This window comes from Monoraphidium neglectum (assembly GCF_000611645.1).
Source record: "Monoraphidium neglectum strain SAG 48.87 unplaced genomic scaffold scaffold01114, whole genome shotgun sequence".
Lineage (NCBI taxonomy): Eukaryota > Viridiplantae > Chlorophyta > Chlorophyceae > Sphaeropleales > Selenastraceae > Monoraphidium > Monoraphidium neglectum.
This window is the reverse complement of record NW_014012514.1, coordinates 6688-17412: the sequence shown is the minus strand read 5'-3', so window position 1 is coordinate 17412 and position 10725 is coordinate 6688. Positions and strand designations below refer to the sequence as shown.

The window sequence follows — 10725 nt, the reverse complement described above, 5'->3', positions numbered from 1 at the left end:
ACACACACACACACACACACACACACACACACACACACACACACACACACACACACAGGTACCCCATGTTGCCCACGCCAAGCTGCTTGCCGCCGGTGCAGTGTTAGGCCTCGCCCAAGCGACGCCCCAGGCTGGAGTGGCGCGCGCAGCCGAGGCGCCCGCCGCCGCAGCGGCACCAGCTGAATATGACAGAGTGCCGTGCGCGGCGTTCGGTCACGTCAATCTGAGGACCGCCCTTCACAGCAGCGGGCTGCTGGCTCCACTCGTGGCGCTAGTTGGCAGCATAGGACCGTCGCCGCCGCCGCCGCAGCAGCCGTTTGAGGGGGTTGTCGCGTTGGAAGTGGCACAAGCAGACTGCCGGGCCGCCAGCGAGGCTGGGCCCCCGCACGCCGCATGCAACACCGTGGGCGGCGGCGCTGATGACACCGGGGCCGAGGGGTCGACGTCACTAGGGCCAGCGGTGGCGGGGGCCCAGGTGGAGAGGCTGCCGGACCCACTGCGGCCGGAGCACGCCCTGTTCGTGCCTTGCAGCCAGGTGAGCGGCGCGCGCCGGCTCCTGTGGCGCCGGCGGGCGGGGCGCCGCCTCCCGTCTGCCCTTCTGTTTGCAGCCGTGCATTACGTCTGAACCATCCAGCGGCGTCCAGTCCTGCTCCTGACCAACCCGCCTAGACATGACCCACCCCTGGCGCACACCCTCAGGTGGTCACCTCGGCGTGCCAGCTGCTAGCAATCGTGGACGGGCCGCTCGGCTGCAATGCAGTGGATCACATGATGCTGCACCTCGCGGCCGCGACCTCTGGGCATCATGGAGCCGCCCCCGCCGCTCCTGGAGGGGCTGCGCCCGCCTCGCGGTTGGCGGGGGCTGTGCATGCCCAGCACGCGGCGACACTGTGGGCGTTGGCGCAGGAACCAGCGCGCCGGCGGCAGCTGGCGGGGGAGCCTCGCTGGGCGGCGCTGCTGCAGCGATGGCTCCCGCCGGCGCTGGCGCGGCTGCGCGGAGGGCACGGGGGCGGGCACACCACTTCAAAAGACAACGCGTGCGGACAGACGGCAGCGGCGGCCTCGCCCGCACTCACAACGCAGCTGGTGTCAGGGCCGCCCGGCGCAGCTGGGGCGGCCGCGGCCGCGGCCTTGGCAGCTTTGCCGCGGCCACGTGCCGACGGCGGCGCGTCTGCCGGGTGGGACGCCGCCCTTCAGACCGTGAGCCTCGGCGTGCGCTCGGTGTGGCTGCTGCTGCGGGAGGGGCTGCTGGCAGCACGTGGCGCCTCGGCGCTGCCGGCCGGGCTCGAGGCGCTCTACAAAGGCAGCCCCTCCGGCTGGTGGGGGGTGCCGCTGCCGAGGGGCGCGCGGCCCGCGGGCGCGCCGCTCGGGCCGGGGCAGGCGGCTGCACTCGGGCTGCTGCTGGACACGGCGGCGCTGGCAGCGGGCGGGGGTGGACGAGGCGGCGGCAGCGGCGGCGGCGCGGCGGAGGCGTGCGTGTTGCGCGTGGCGGCCGAGGCCATGACGAGCTGCTGGGCCCTGGCTGTCGCCGACGCAGTGAGACGTGATTGCTGGTGTAGGGGAGGGGGTTGGAGGGATGTGCTCTGCGGTGGCAGGGGCGCTTGCTTGCCATGCAGATTGGCTCATGCATGAGCCAGGCGCCGCTAGAGGCGCGGCACGCAAACTCGAGCGATGTGCCCTACATGAAATTCAGTTGCCAGCCCGCTTGCTGCCTTTCAAACCCGCAGGCGATGCTCGACCACCTCATGAGCCTCGGTCTGACAGAGCGGCTCGCCGCCGCGTGCCGCGCCTCGACGCCCGCGGCCGCCCCAACAAGCCGCGGCAGCGGCCCCGGGCTCGCCGGGCCCGCAGAGGCGCTTTCCGAGCTCCAGCAGGCGGCCGCCGGCTTCCTCGTGCACGTCGCAACAAGCGCCGCCGCGAACGACGTGGCAGCAGCAGGGCGCTGCTTGCTTGACCACGCAGCGGTGCTCCTTGTGCTGCTGCTACGTCGAGCGATCGCCGGCTCCAAGCCGCCTTGCCGCGAGGCGCCTGGGGCGGCTGAGGCTGCCGGCGCGGGCGCGGGAGCCGCAACAGACCCAACAACAGTGGATGCGGCTCTGCTCGAAGCGGCGCTCAGGGGCCTGGCCCGGCTGAGCGCTGAGCCCCGAGGGGGTGCGGAGGCGTGCGTGCGCGCCAAGGCGGTGCCGTGGCTGCTGCAGGCGCTGCGCGTGGAAAGAAGTGCGTACGCGGCGCTGCGGCGGGGCCACCAGCAGCAGCAGCAGCAGCAGCAGCAGAAGCAGCAGCAGCAGCCGCAGCAGCAGCAGGGGGCGCTTTCCGCCGCCATTGACTCTATAACATCAGGGGCAGTCGGACACGCGTGCTACCACCAGCTGGAGCAGCGGGAGCTGGAGCGTCCGCTGGCTTGCTTGCAGGCCAGATTAGCCAGCGGCGGCGCGTGGCCGGCCCAACCCCTCACCGCCGCTGACGACGCGTGCGCCGACGGCCGAGAGGGAGCGCTGGCGCTGGCGGCACTCCTGAACGTGTCGTCCCTTCCCGCCGGCCAGCTGGCCGCCTGCCGCCACGGCTTGTACACCCTGATACGCACCGCCCTGTCCTGCCCGGACGTCGGCCGCGCTGGGATGGCGGCCGCGGTCCTGCGCGCCGTCTGTGGCAACGCCGGCAACGCGTCCGCCGTGTATAAAGCGGAGATGCGCCTCAAGCGCGCGGCGCTGCTGCGGGCGGCGGGGCTGCGGCCGGAGGAGCGCCGGGGGCGGCGCGAGGCGCGTTGCGCGGGCGAGGACAGCGGGGAGGCGGGCGCGGCGGAGCGGGACGCGGCGCCGCCAGCAGGCCAGCCAAAGCGGCCTACGCCAGTGCCGGCGCTTGCAATGCCTGCATCAATACCAGCAGCACCAGCGGCAGCACCAGCGGCAATGGCAGCGGGGCCGCGGCGCGCCTCGATTGCAGGCGCGCAGCCGACCTCCTCACGCGCTGGAGGCGCGGCCGCCAGCCCGCGCCCCACCTGCACGTTTGAGGCCGCGGGGGATGCGGCGCTGATGACGGCGCGCTGGGGCGTCAGGGGCGCCGAGGCGGCGCGGCATGTGGGGCCGGACACGGCGCAGGCGTCCATGGTGCTGACGCGGATCACGCCCCGCCTGCTGGTGCGCGCCGACGGCGCCAGGATCTCGAAAGGGGCGCCGGGCGCGCGGGATGGCAGCGGCGGCGGCGGCACGGGCGCCGACGGCGCGGCTGCGCAAGGGGCCAGCGGCATCGGTGGGGACGGCAGCGGCGGTGGCAGCGGCGCAGGGGAGGACGAGGACGGGGAGGCGCAGTCGATCGTGTATCAGATGGCGAAGCGCATATCTATGATTGGGAGCGCCGCCTGCAGCCCGCGCATCGGCGCGAGCGTCGTCGCGGCCGCGCCTGCGGACGTCGTGGCGGATGCCGCGGCGCCCGCAGCCGCGCCGGTGGCAGCGGCCGGCCTGTGGGTGCGAGGCCCCGGCGGGGCGCGGCGCAGCTCGGTGTGGCCTGCGCGGGCGCAGCAGCCGGAGCCGGATGTGCGGGCCGCGTTTCTCGAATGGTGCGATTTTCTCGACGGGCCCGGCGCTTCCAATGCCGGGGGCGCCGCCAACGCGCCCACCTCTCGCCGACCGACGCTGGCTTTTGCCACGGCCACCTGCGGCGGCGGCAGCGGTGGCGGCGGCGCGGCGAGCGATGAGGAGGGGGAGGGCGACGGGGATGATCTGACGACGGACGATCCCGAGGAAAGGGCGTGGCTGCTGCTGCAGCGCCGCGCCGCGGAGGCGGAACGCGCTCGCGCGGAGAGCGCGGCGCGCGCCGGCGCGCTGAAGGGCCGCTTCAACCGCAGCCTGTGCCGCGGGAGGGCCGAGGCGTGGCAGGGGCGCGCCAAAGCGGCTGCCGCCGCGGCCGGCGCACGCGCGGCGAGCGCGGAGCCCGCGGCACGCCATGGCGGCGGGGCCGGCGGCAGGTCTGGTGAAGGGTCTGGCGCGCTGAGCCATAGGCAGGGGCGCGCGCCCCAATCCAAGGGCGGCCTGCTGAGGGCACGCCCACAGACCGCCGGGCCCTTAGGGCGAGCCCCGCCTTCCCACACAAAGGCGACGCCGCCTGGAGGCAACAGCGTTAATCAGGCACGGCCAGCCAGTGCCGGTGCAGCGGCGCCCTGGGCGCCGAGCCTGGTGGGTTTCGTGCAGTCGCAGGATCCGGTGGCGCCTGGCCCAGTGCGGCGGCGGTGCGCGGCAGACAGGTTGATGGTGGCAGCGGCCCCTGGGGACGTTGTGGACGCCTTGGCAGGTGGGTGATGCCGGCAGGTGTGAGTTTGTACGTGCTTGCGCGCGTGCGTGCGTGCGTGCGTGCGTGCGTGGGTGTGTGTGTGCGTGCGTGCGTGCGTGCGTGCGTGCGTGTGTGTGTGTGTGTGTGTGTGTGCGCGCGCGTGCGTGCGTGCGTGTGTGTTTGTGTGTGATGTGTAATGTGCGCACACGCGTGTGTGCGCGCACACGCTTTCGTTCGTGCGTGTGTATGTGCAAGCACGCATGTGCGCGTGCATCTACCGTATTTGCGCCTGCATTCAGACGGCGAGGAGCACTCGTAGTTGAGTGACTGAGTTGCTGACAAGTCGCCACAACGAAGAAGCCGACGCGGCGCACGATGAGCACGCAGCAACGCGCGACGCAGATTGCTGGCCAGACTCGGACGGGGGAGGGGGGTGACAGACATTGAGCTGCACGCATGTATCCTTGTCAACGGCCTGTCTGGGCCCCCCACCCGCCCTGTCTCTACACGCCCCATCCATCTCAGAGGCGACAAAGGAGGCCCTGGAAGGCAGGCTCCCCTCTGCCGCTGCAGCCCCCAGCCCCAGCCAGCTACCAGTTGCGGCGTCGCCACACACCTCCCCTTTTCTTCGCCACACCACAGCCACAGCCACAGCCACAGCTGGCACAACGTGCCAGCTGGCAACGGCGGGATCCCGGCTCGTTGACGCTGAATGGCAGGATGGGTGGGCCCCTCCGGCGGCGACGCGTACTCAAACCTTGGGACTCGAGGGGGCAGAGGCGTGCCGTGACATGGGCTCAGCCGTTCAGCAGGATGGAGAGGAGGACTGGCGGGAGGCGTGGGGGTTGGATGAGTGCGTCGCCGAGGAGGAGGCCCGGAACTCGGCGGCGTTGGCCGCAGGCGGCGCCCTTCTATTGGAGCGCCCACGCACGGGTGAGGGCCCAACAGGGGCGGCGCGACGCCGGTTGTCGTCTGTGCTCTGGCGTCCTCAATGTGCTGCTCTATAGAAGTGCATAATCACCGCAAAGCCTCATACTTGCCTAGTCCACAGACAGGCCCGCTCCTGGGACACCCACTCGCCCCTTGGTGCCCACAGGCTACAGGCGCCCTGCCACCTGCCGGCCCGTTCTGGAGTGCGGCTCGCGCCCGGGCAGTCCAGTCCGCAACTCCACCCCACCACTCGTGCGGCCCGCAAGCGCTGCCGCCGGGTGCTGGCACGGCCACTGTTCAGGCGCTGCGCCAAGTGCTTCTTCGCTATCGCCATGCCCTCTGTCCCCTCCGGCCCCGCCGCGGCCTCTGCCAACGACCATCATCCACAGTTTGACCGCTGCTGAGCTGGCGGAGATGAGCAGAATCAAGACAGGCGGTCTTGGAGCTATGATTGACGCGAGTCAGGTGGCTGGGCCGACGCAGGGCCTGTTCAGTGCCTGTGGCAGTCATGGCGGCAGCTCCAGCGGCTGCAAGGATGGCGGCGGCAGTGACGGCAGAACAGGAGAAGGGAGTGAGGGCGCGGGCAGGCTGGCAGCGGCAGCAGGAGCGTTGCAGCAACAGCAGCAGCAGCAAAAGCAGCTCCAGCAGCAAAAGCACCAAAGGCAGAAACATCAGCGCCAGCCGCAACGGGATGGACCGAGCAGCACCCCGCCAACCCGCAGAGGCTGCAAGGCTGGTGTTGGCACTGCCGCAACGGCTCCACGCCCCAATGACCCGCCAGCGGACGGGGATTCGGTTTTGGCCGCGGCTCGGCTTGCCCAGGAGGCGCGTGAGCTGCAGGCCAGCTGTGAGCATCCCCTTAAGGTGAGGTCTGCGAGACGCTCGCTCGCTCTGCCCGAACGGCGCAAGCGAGCACGTGGGGATTGATGGCCAAGGCCGCAGTCTGTCAACGCCTGTGCTGTCTGCTGCTGGCAGTGACCCTGGTTTCTATCAAGGGAACCCCCTGCGTGGGGCTGCGGCTGCCTGTCCCTGTTTTGAGACCACCAGTGCGCCGCCCATGTGCACAAGGGCGTTCGTGCGTATCTAAGCTGAAAGAAGCCTGCGCTCATCCCCATGCACGCCAGGTCGCCGTGCGCGCGCCAGGTGACGAGGACACTGCGGCTCAGCGTATTTTCGGCTTTCACAATCCCCTGCCGCTGTCTGCGTCCCAGCGACGCGCGGCGATGGCGGTTTGGCCGCACACGGACGGCTGCCGTTTGTGCGAAGACCTGTTTGGGCATTACATGCTGCCGAATGGCACCCCGGCGCACTTTTTCGTGCCGCCGGAGCAGGCCGCGCGGCCCATGCGCGCAGTCCGCGGCGCCGCACCTCCGCCTGCGCCTTGGCCGCCGTCCGAGCCCATGCCGCCCTGCGGGCTGCCCGCGGCGGGGGCGCGCGGCCTCGCGCGGCTGGCGGTGCCGGGGCGGCTGCCGGGCGTGGAGGGCGTGCTGTGGGTGCCCGTGCCCCGGCTCGCGCCGGCGCCGGGCGTGAATGTCCTGCGGGGCAGACGTGACGAGGAGACGGGGGCGTTCATCCTGGAGGCAGGGCCTGTGAGGCTCAAGGCGGTGGTCAGGGAGGTCACCCTGTGGGAAGAGCTGCGCACGCCCCTGGAAAGCGCCTCGCCGCGGCGGCGGCGGCGGTCCGTCGAGGCGCCCGGCGGCGCGGGCGGCGTCGGCGGCGGCAAGCTGGGAACGGCGCGGGCGGCCGCGGTGGCGGGCAAGGCGGCGCCGCCGCAAGCGCCGGCGGCGGCCACACGGCGGCCTCTCAGTGCGGCTCCTGCGAAGAAGCGGTAACAGTTTGCGTTTGGGCGTAGGTACTGCCAGTAGCAGTGTGACCACTGATCAGGACGCCGCGCTGTGCACTGGCTTGGGTGCGCGCGGCACGCAAGTGTGACATCACTCAGCTTATTATACATGCTGTTCTCAATCTCGTGCACAGATAGTCAACACATGCTATGCTGCTTGCGCTCCCCCAGCTAGCTGTCAGCAGTCCCGTTTTTCGACAGAAGCACGACAGCAGCCCTGGGTTGTTGTTGCATCCAGTCCAGAGCGCACGGCCTGCGCAAACCAACAATTGGGTGCTACTCTTGTGGTGGTGCCAAACACCGTGGTGTGGGACGTCAGGGGCGCTGACAGGGCTTGCGTGCGCTTTTGAGGCTTGCTGATTGCAAGGGGCTTACAGCCATGCTGGCAACACCGCCCACCACTGCAACGCGCGCACGGGCATGTGCTCACGCGCACACACATTGCATGCACACGCACACATGAATGCAGCAACCCCATGAAGACCTAGAGGACAAACCATACAACATGCTGGAGGGCTTGACTGCATGCGTGCAGTTGCTTGGCGCCCCAGCCAACCGCAAGCAGACGGTGGAGCGCGACAGGCCTGGATGACTCAACACGGAACGCACGTTGCGTGGTGGCCTTCAAAGCAGCCAGGGGCCACCGATGGAGCAAAAATGTTGTAAGCAGCTCTGGTCTGTCAAGAATCCCTCTAGCGACGACAACTTGTTGATCGCGTATCGGGGATCACCACCGAAACCCCGCCTCGCGTCCCTCAGGGCCTCGATCATTCTCTGTGACTGGATACATACACGGCCACTAGTGATGCTACGCGCGTGTGGTGCGGCGTTGTTGGTCCGGGCTGGGGCAGGCTGCGTCCTCGCGACGGCTCCTGCTGCGACACGCGGGCTGAGCTCCGCGGCAAGCGCTGGCGCCAAGGTACGCGATGGCAAGAACTGTGCGTGCATGCACACAAACGTCTTGATGCATTTCAAGCGCATTCCAGCAGCGTTTCTGCTCCCCTGTTTCCCGCCAATTTGGGTCCTTGCGCCATCACCCAGTACCGACCATACACCAGTACCGTCCCGTCGACTCACCCTGCATGCCGTCTAGCCCCGCCATGCACGTTCCACAAACGCAACCAATGCCTGGGACCTTACACCTGTACTGTGCGCCCGCACTGCCCCGTGCCATGCGCCAACCGCCCGAACGCATGCGCGCCACTCCCAAGGTGGGCCTGATCGGCCTGGGCCGCATCGGCAGCCGCTTCCTGGAGCACCTCCTCAACGCCGGCCACGAGGTGGTGCTGCATGACTCCAACCGCCTCGCAGTGGAGCGCGTCGTTGAGGCAGGGAAGGGACGCCCCGCCGGCACGTGAGCGGGGTTCACGCAGGAGGAGGGGCGCCGAGCGCTTGTAGGGGAAAGGGGCCAGGTCGTCGCTTTAGCACCGCATGCATACGTGCTCGTGAATGGAGGCACACAGGCCTCGTTGCTAGCAAATCTGTAATCTGGAATTCCTTGGAACCCTTACCTTACGCCCCTGAGCATGCTGCCCCTCTGCTTGATGCGGTTTCTCCCCACCCCGGGACCCCGAGCAGTGTCACCGTCAGCGACAGCCCCGCTGAGCTGGCGGCCACCCGCGGCCTCACCACGGTCCTCACCGTCCTGCCAGACCCGGCCGCCCTGAACGACGTGTTCACGGGGAGCAGGGGCCTGCTGCGCGCCAAGGGGGGCCTCGCGCCCTCGCTGTTTGTCAACGTGTCCACAGGTGGGAGCGGGCACACGTGCGCACGTGCGCGTGGGTGCACGGGCGCTTGCGTGGGCTTCTCGGCACAAGGGCGCCGTGGCCGCATGGGCAAATCCAGACCGACACATGCCTGCCTGCAAGATGCTGGCCTGCTGCCTGAGGTTCCCAAGGTGTTCGCCGGTGTTCAGCGAAACGCGCGGCCGCGGAGCCTCGGAGCATGGTGCGTCCGCAGCGCAAAGTCGCGAGGACATCATCAACCCGACCCTGTCCCTAGTGCAGTGAGCTCCTTCCCAACTTCCCCAACGCATTCCGGACCGAACCCCCTCCTGCAGTCGACCCCGAGACGATCACGCGGCTGGCGCGGGAGGTCGCCCGCGCGCCGCTGGCGCCCGGCGCGGCGCCCATCACTGCGTCTGGCAGGCCGACCCTCCTGGACGCCCCCGCGACCGGCGGCGTGGTGGGCGCGCAGGCGGCCGAGATGTGCTTCTGCGTGGGTGCGGACGATCAGAAGGACATCGAGGCGGCGCGGCCGGTGCTGGAGCTGCTGGGCAACCACATCACGCACACGGGGCCCGTGGGGACGGGCAGTGTCGCCAAGCTGGTGCGGTTGCCTCCCTCACTCAGGGAGGCGCTGTCTCTGAAGGCAGGGGGCGGGTGCAACCTTTGATTTGGGTGGAGACGGCAGGCGCCAGCAAAAGAAGTCGGTTGCAAGCAGGTGGCGCCTCCATGCGTTCCCACCAACATGGAAGGCTGGCACTTGGCCTGACAGTCAGACGCGGCCCTACGCGTCTCAGCGGTGCGGTGTTACACTAGGATCCACCACCCCATCCCCATTTTGGACAGTGATATGTCAGACGCAACACCAGGAGCCCTCACCCCAGCCCCGCGCTCGCATACCCATGCATGCTGCCCTAACGCCTGACCCCTCACAGTGCAACGCGCTGGTGATGTCGGCGTCCATGGCAGCGGTGTCCGAGGCCCTGGCGCTGGGCAAGCGCCTCAACGTCAACCCGGCTGTGCTCACAGATGTCCTCAACAGCGGCAGCGGCCGGTGGGTGCCAAGTGGGCTTGGGTGCTTGGGTCGGGTGGGCCCGGCGCGCGGGCTGCCAGCCGCACACAGCGATGTGTGTGGCATGACGTGAGCTGTCACTGTGTGGGCGGTGTGCTCGGCGGCGCGGCGTTCGTAGCTCCAACAATCATTTTGCTGTTTTTGGAATTGCAAGGGCCAGTTCAACTGCTCGCATGTGCGTGCTTGCACTCTCCGCTCCTTATTCTGCTGAAATGGAGTGCTGGAAGAATTGTGATAGGCAGCAATATCGCTCGATCCACCTGCTGCCACCCTGCTGCTTGTCGATCGTCACCATAGCGCCCCCCGACCACGCTCGCCGTTCCGCCTGCCGGCTGCCTCGCCCTCACGCATGCAGCACGTGGGCCGGTGAGCGCTACAACCCCGCGCCCGGTGTCGTCAAGGGGGCGCCCTCCAATCATGGCTACCGTGCTGGACAGGCAGTGGACCAGGTGCAGTGACACGCCATGCAGTGGCAGATGCCAGGCCCCATCCCCTCTGCCACGGGATGCAAGTCGTGCCTGGGGGCCTGCTGCCATGTTGCGCGGGATGTCCAAAATTTTGCTGCAGTTGACTGCAGCGCATCCGCTTGTCTTCCAACCCCCCCCCCCCCTGGGCTGGCTGCCGACCTCAGGTGCGCGACCAGCTGCTGATGCTCATCCGCGCGGGGGAGCAAGCCCACAGCCCCACGCCCTGCGCCAAGTTCACGGAGCAGGTGGGCTTTTGCTGGCCGCCCTGCAGCTTGGCTGGGTGCGTGGCACATGTCTGAAGGTGGTCTGCGTCCAGCGGGACAGTCCCGCTGTGACCGTTGAGGATACGAGGTGGCAGCGCGACCCAGATCCAAACCATCCGAACCACCCCCTGCCGCTGCTCTTCACCAGCCACATGATGGT

The 10725-nt window shown here is 69.2% G+C and overlaps 3 protein-coding genes across 3 annotated transcripts in view; all 3 read left to right on the top strand.

Annotated features, from left to right (window-relative positions):
* Nucleotides 1-1727: 1727 nt before the first annotated feature.
* On the top strand, nt 1728-4295 carry MNEG_6699 (hypothetical protein; the record flags this gene model as incomplete). The annotated part of the gene is made up of 1 exon (XM_014044830.1): nt 1728-4295. A coding segment is annotated over one exon (2568 nt), but the record flags the coding sequence as incomplete, so codon positions are not given.
* A 2184-nt stretch (nt 4296-6479) lies between these two features.
* Nucleotides 6480-7028, top strand: MNEG_6698 (hypothetical protein; the record flags this gene model as incomplete). Its single annotated transcript, XM_014044829.1, has 1 exon — nt 6480-7028. One exon carries the CDS (start codon nt 6480-6482, stop codon nt 7026-7028), a length of 549 nt encoding a protein of 182 aa, XP_013900283.1.
* A 1204-nt stretch (nt 7029-8232) lies between these two features.
* MNEG_6697 (hypothetical protein) overlaps nt 8233-10725 on the top strand; it is a gene marked incomplete at both ends in the record, with an annotated part of 3398 nt that continues 905 nt past the window's right edge. Inside the window, 6 exons of the mRNA XM_014044828.1 lie at nt 8233-8393; nt 8618-8787; nt 9099-9367; nt 9699-9817; nt 10191-10284; nt 10467-10547. Coding sequence (XP_013900282.1) covers nt 8233-8393; nt 8618-8787; nt 9099-9367; nt 9699-9817; nt 10191-10284; nt 10467-10547 — 894 coding nt within the window. The remainder of the gene's footprint in view (nt 8394-8617; nt 8788-9098; nt 9368-9698; nt 9818-10190; nt 10285-10466; nt 10548-10725) is intronic.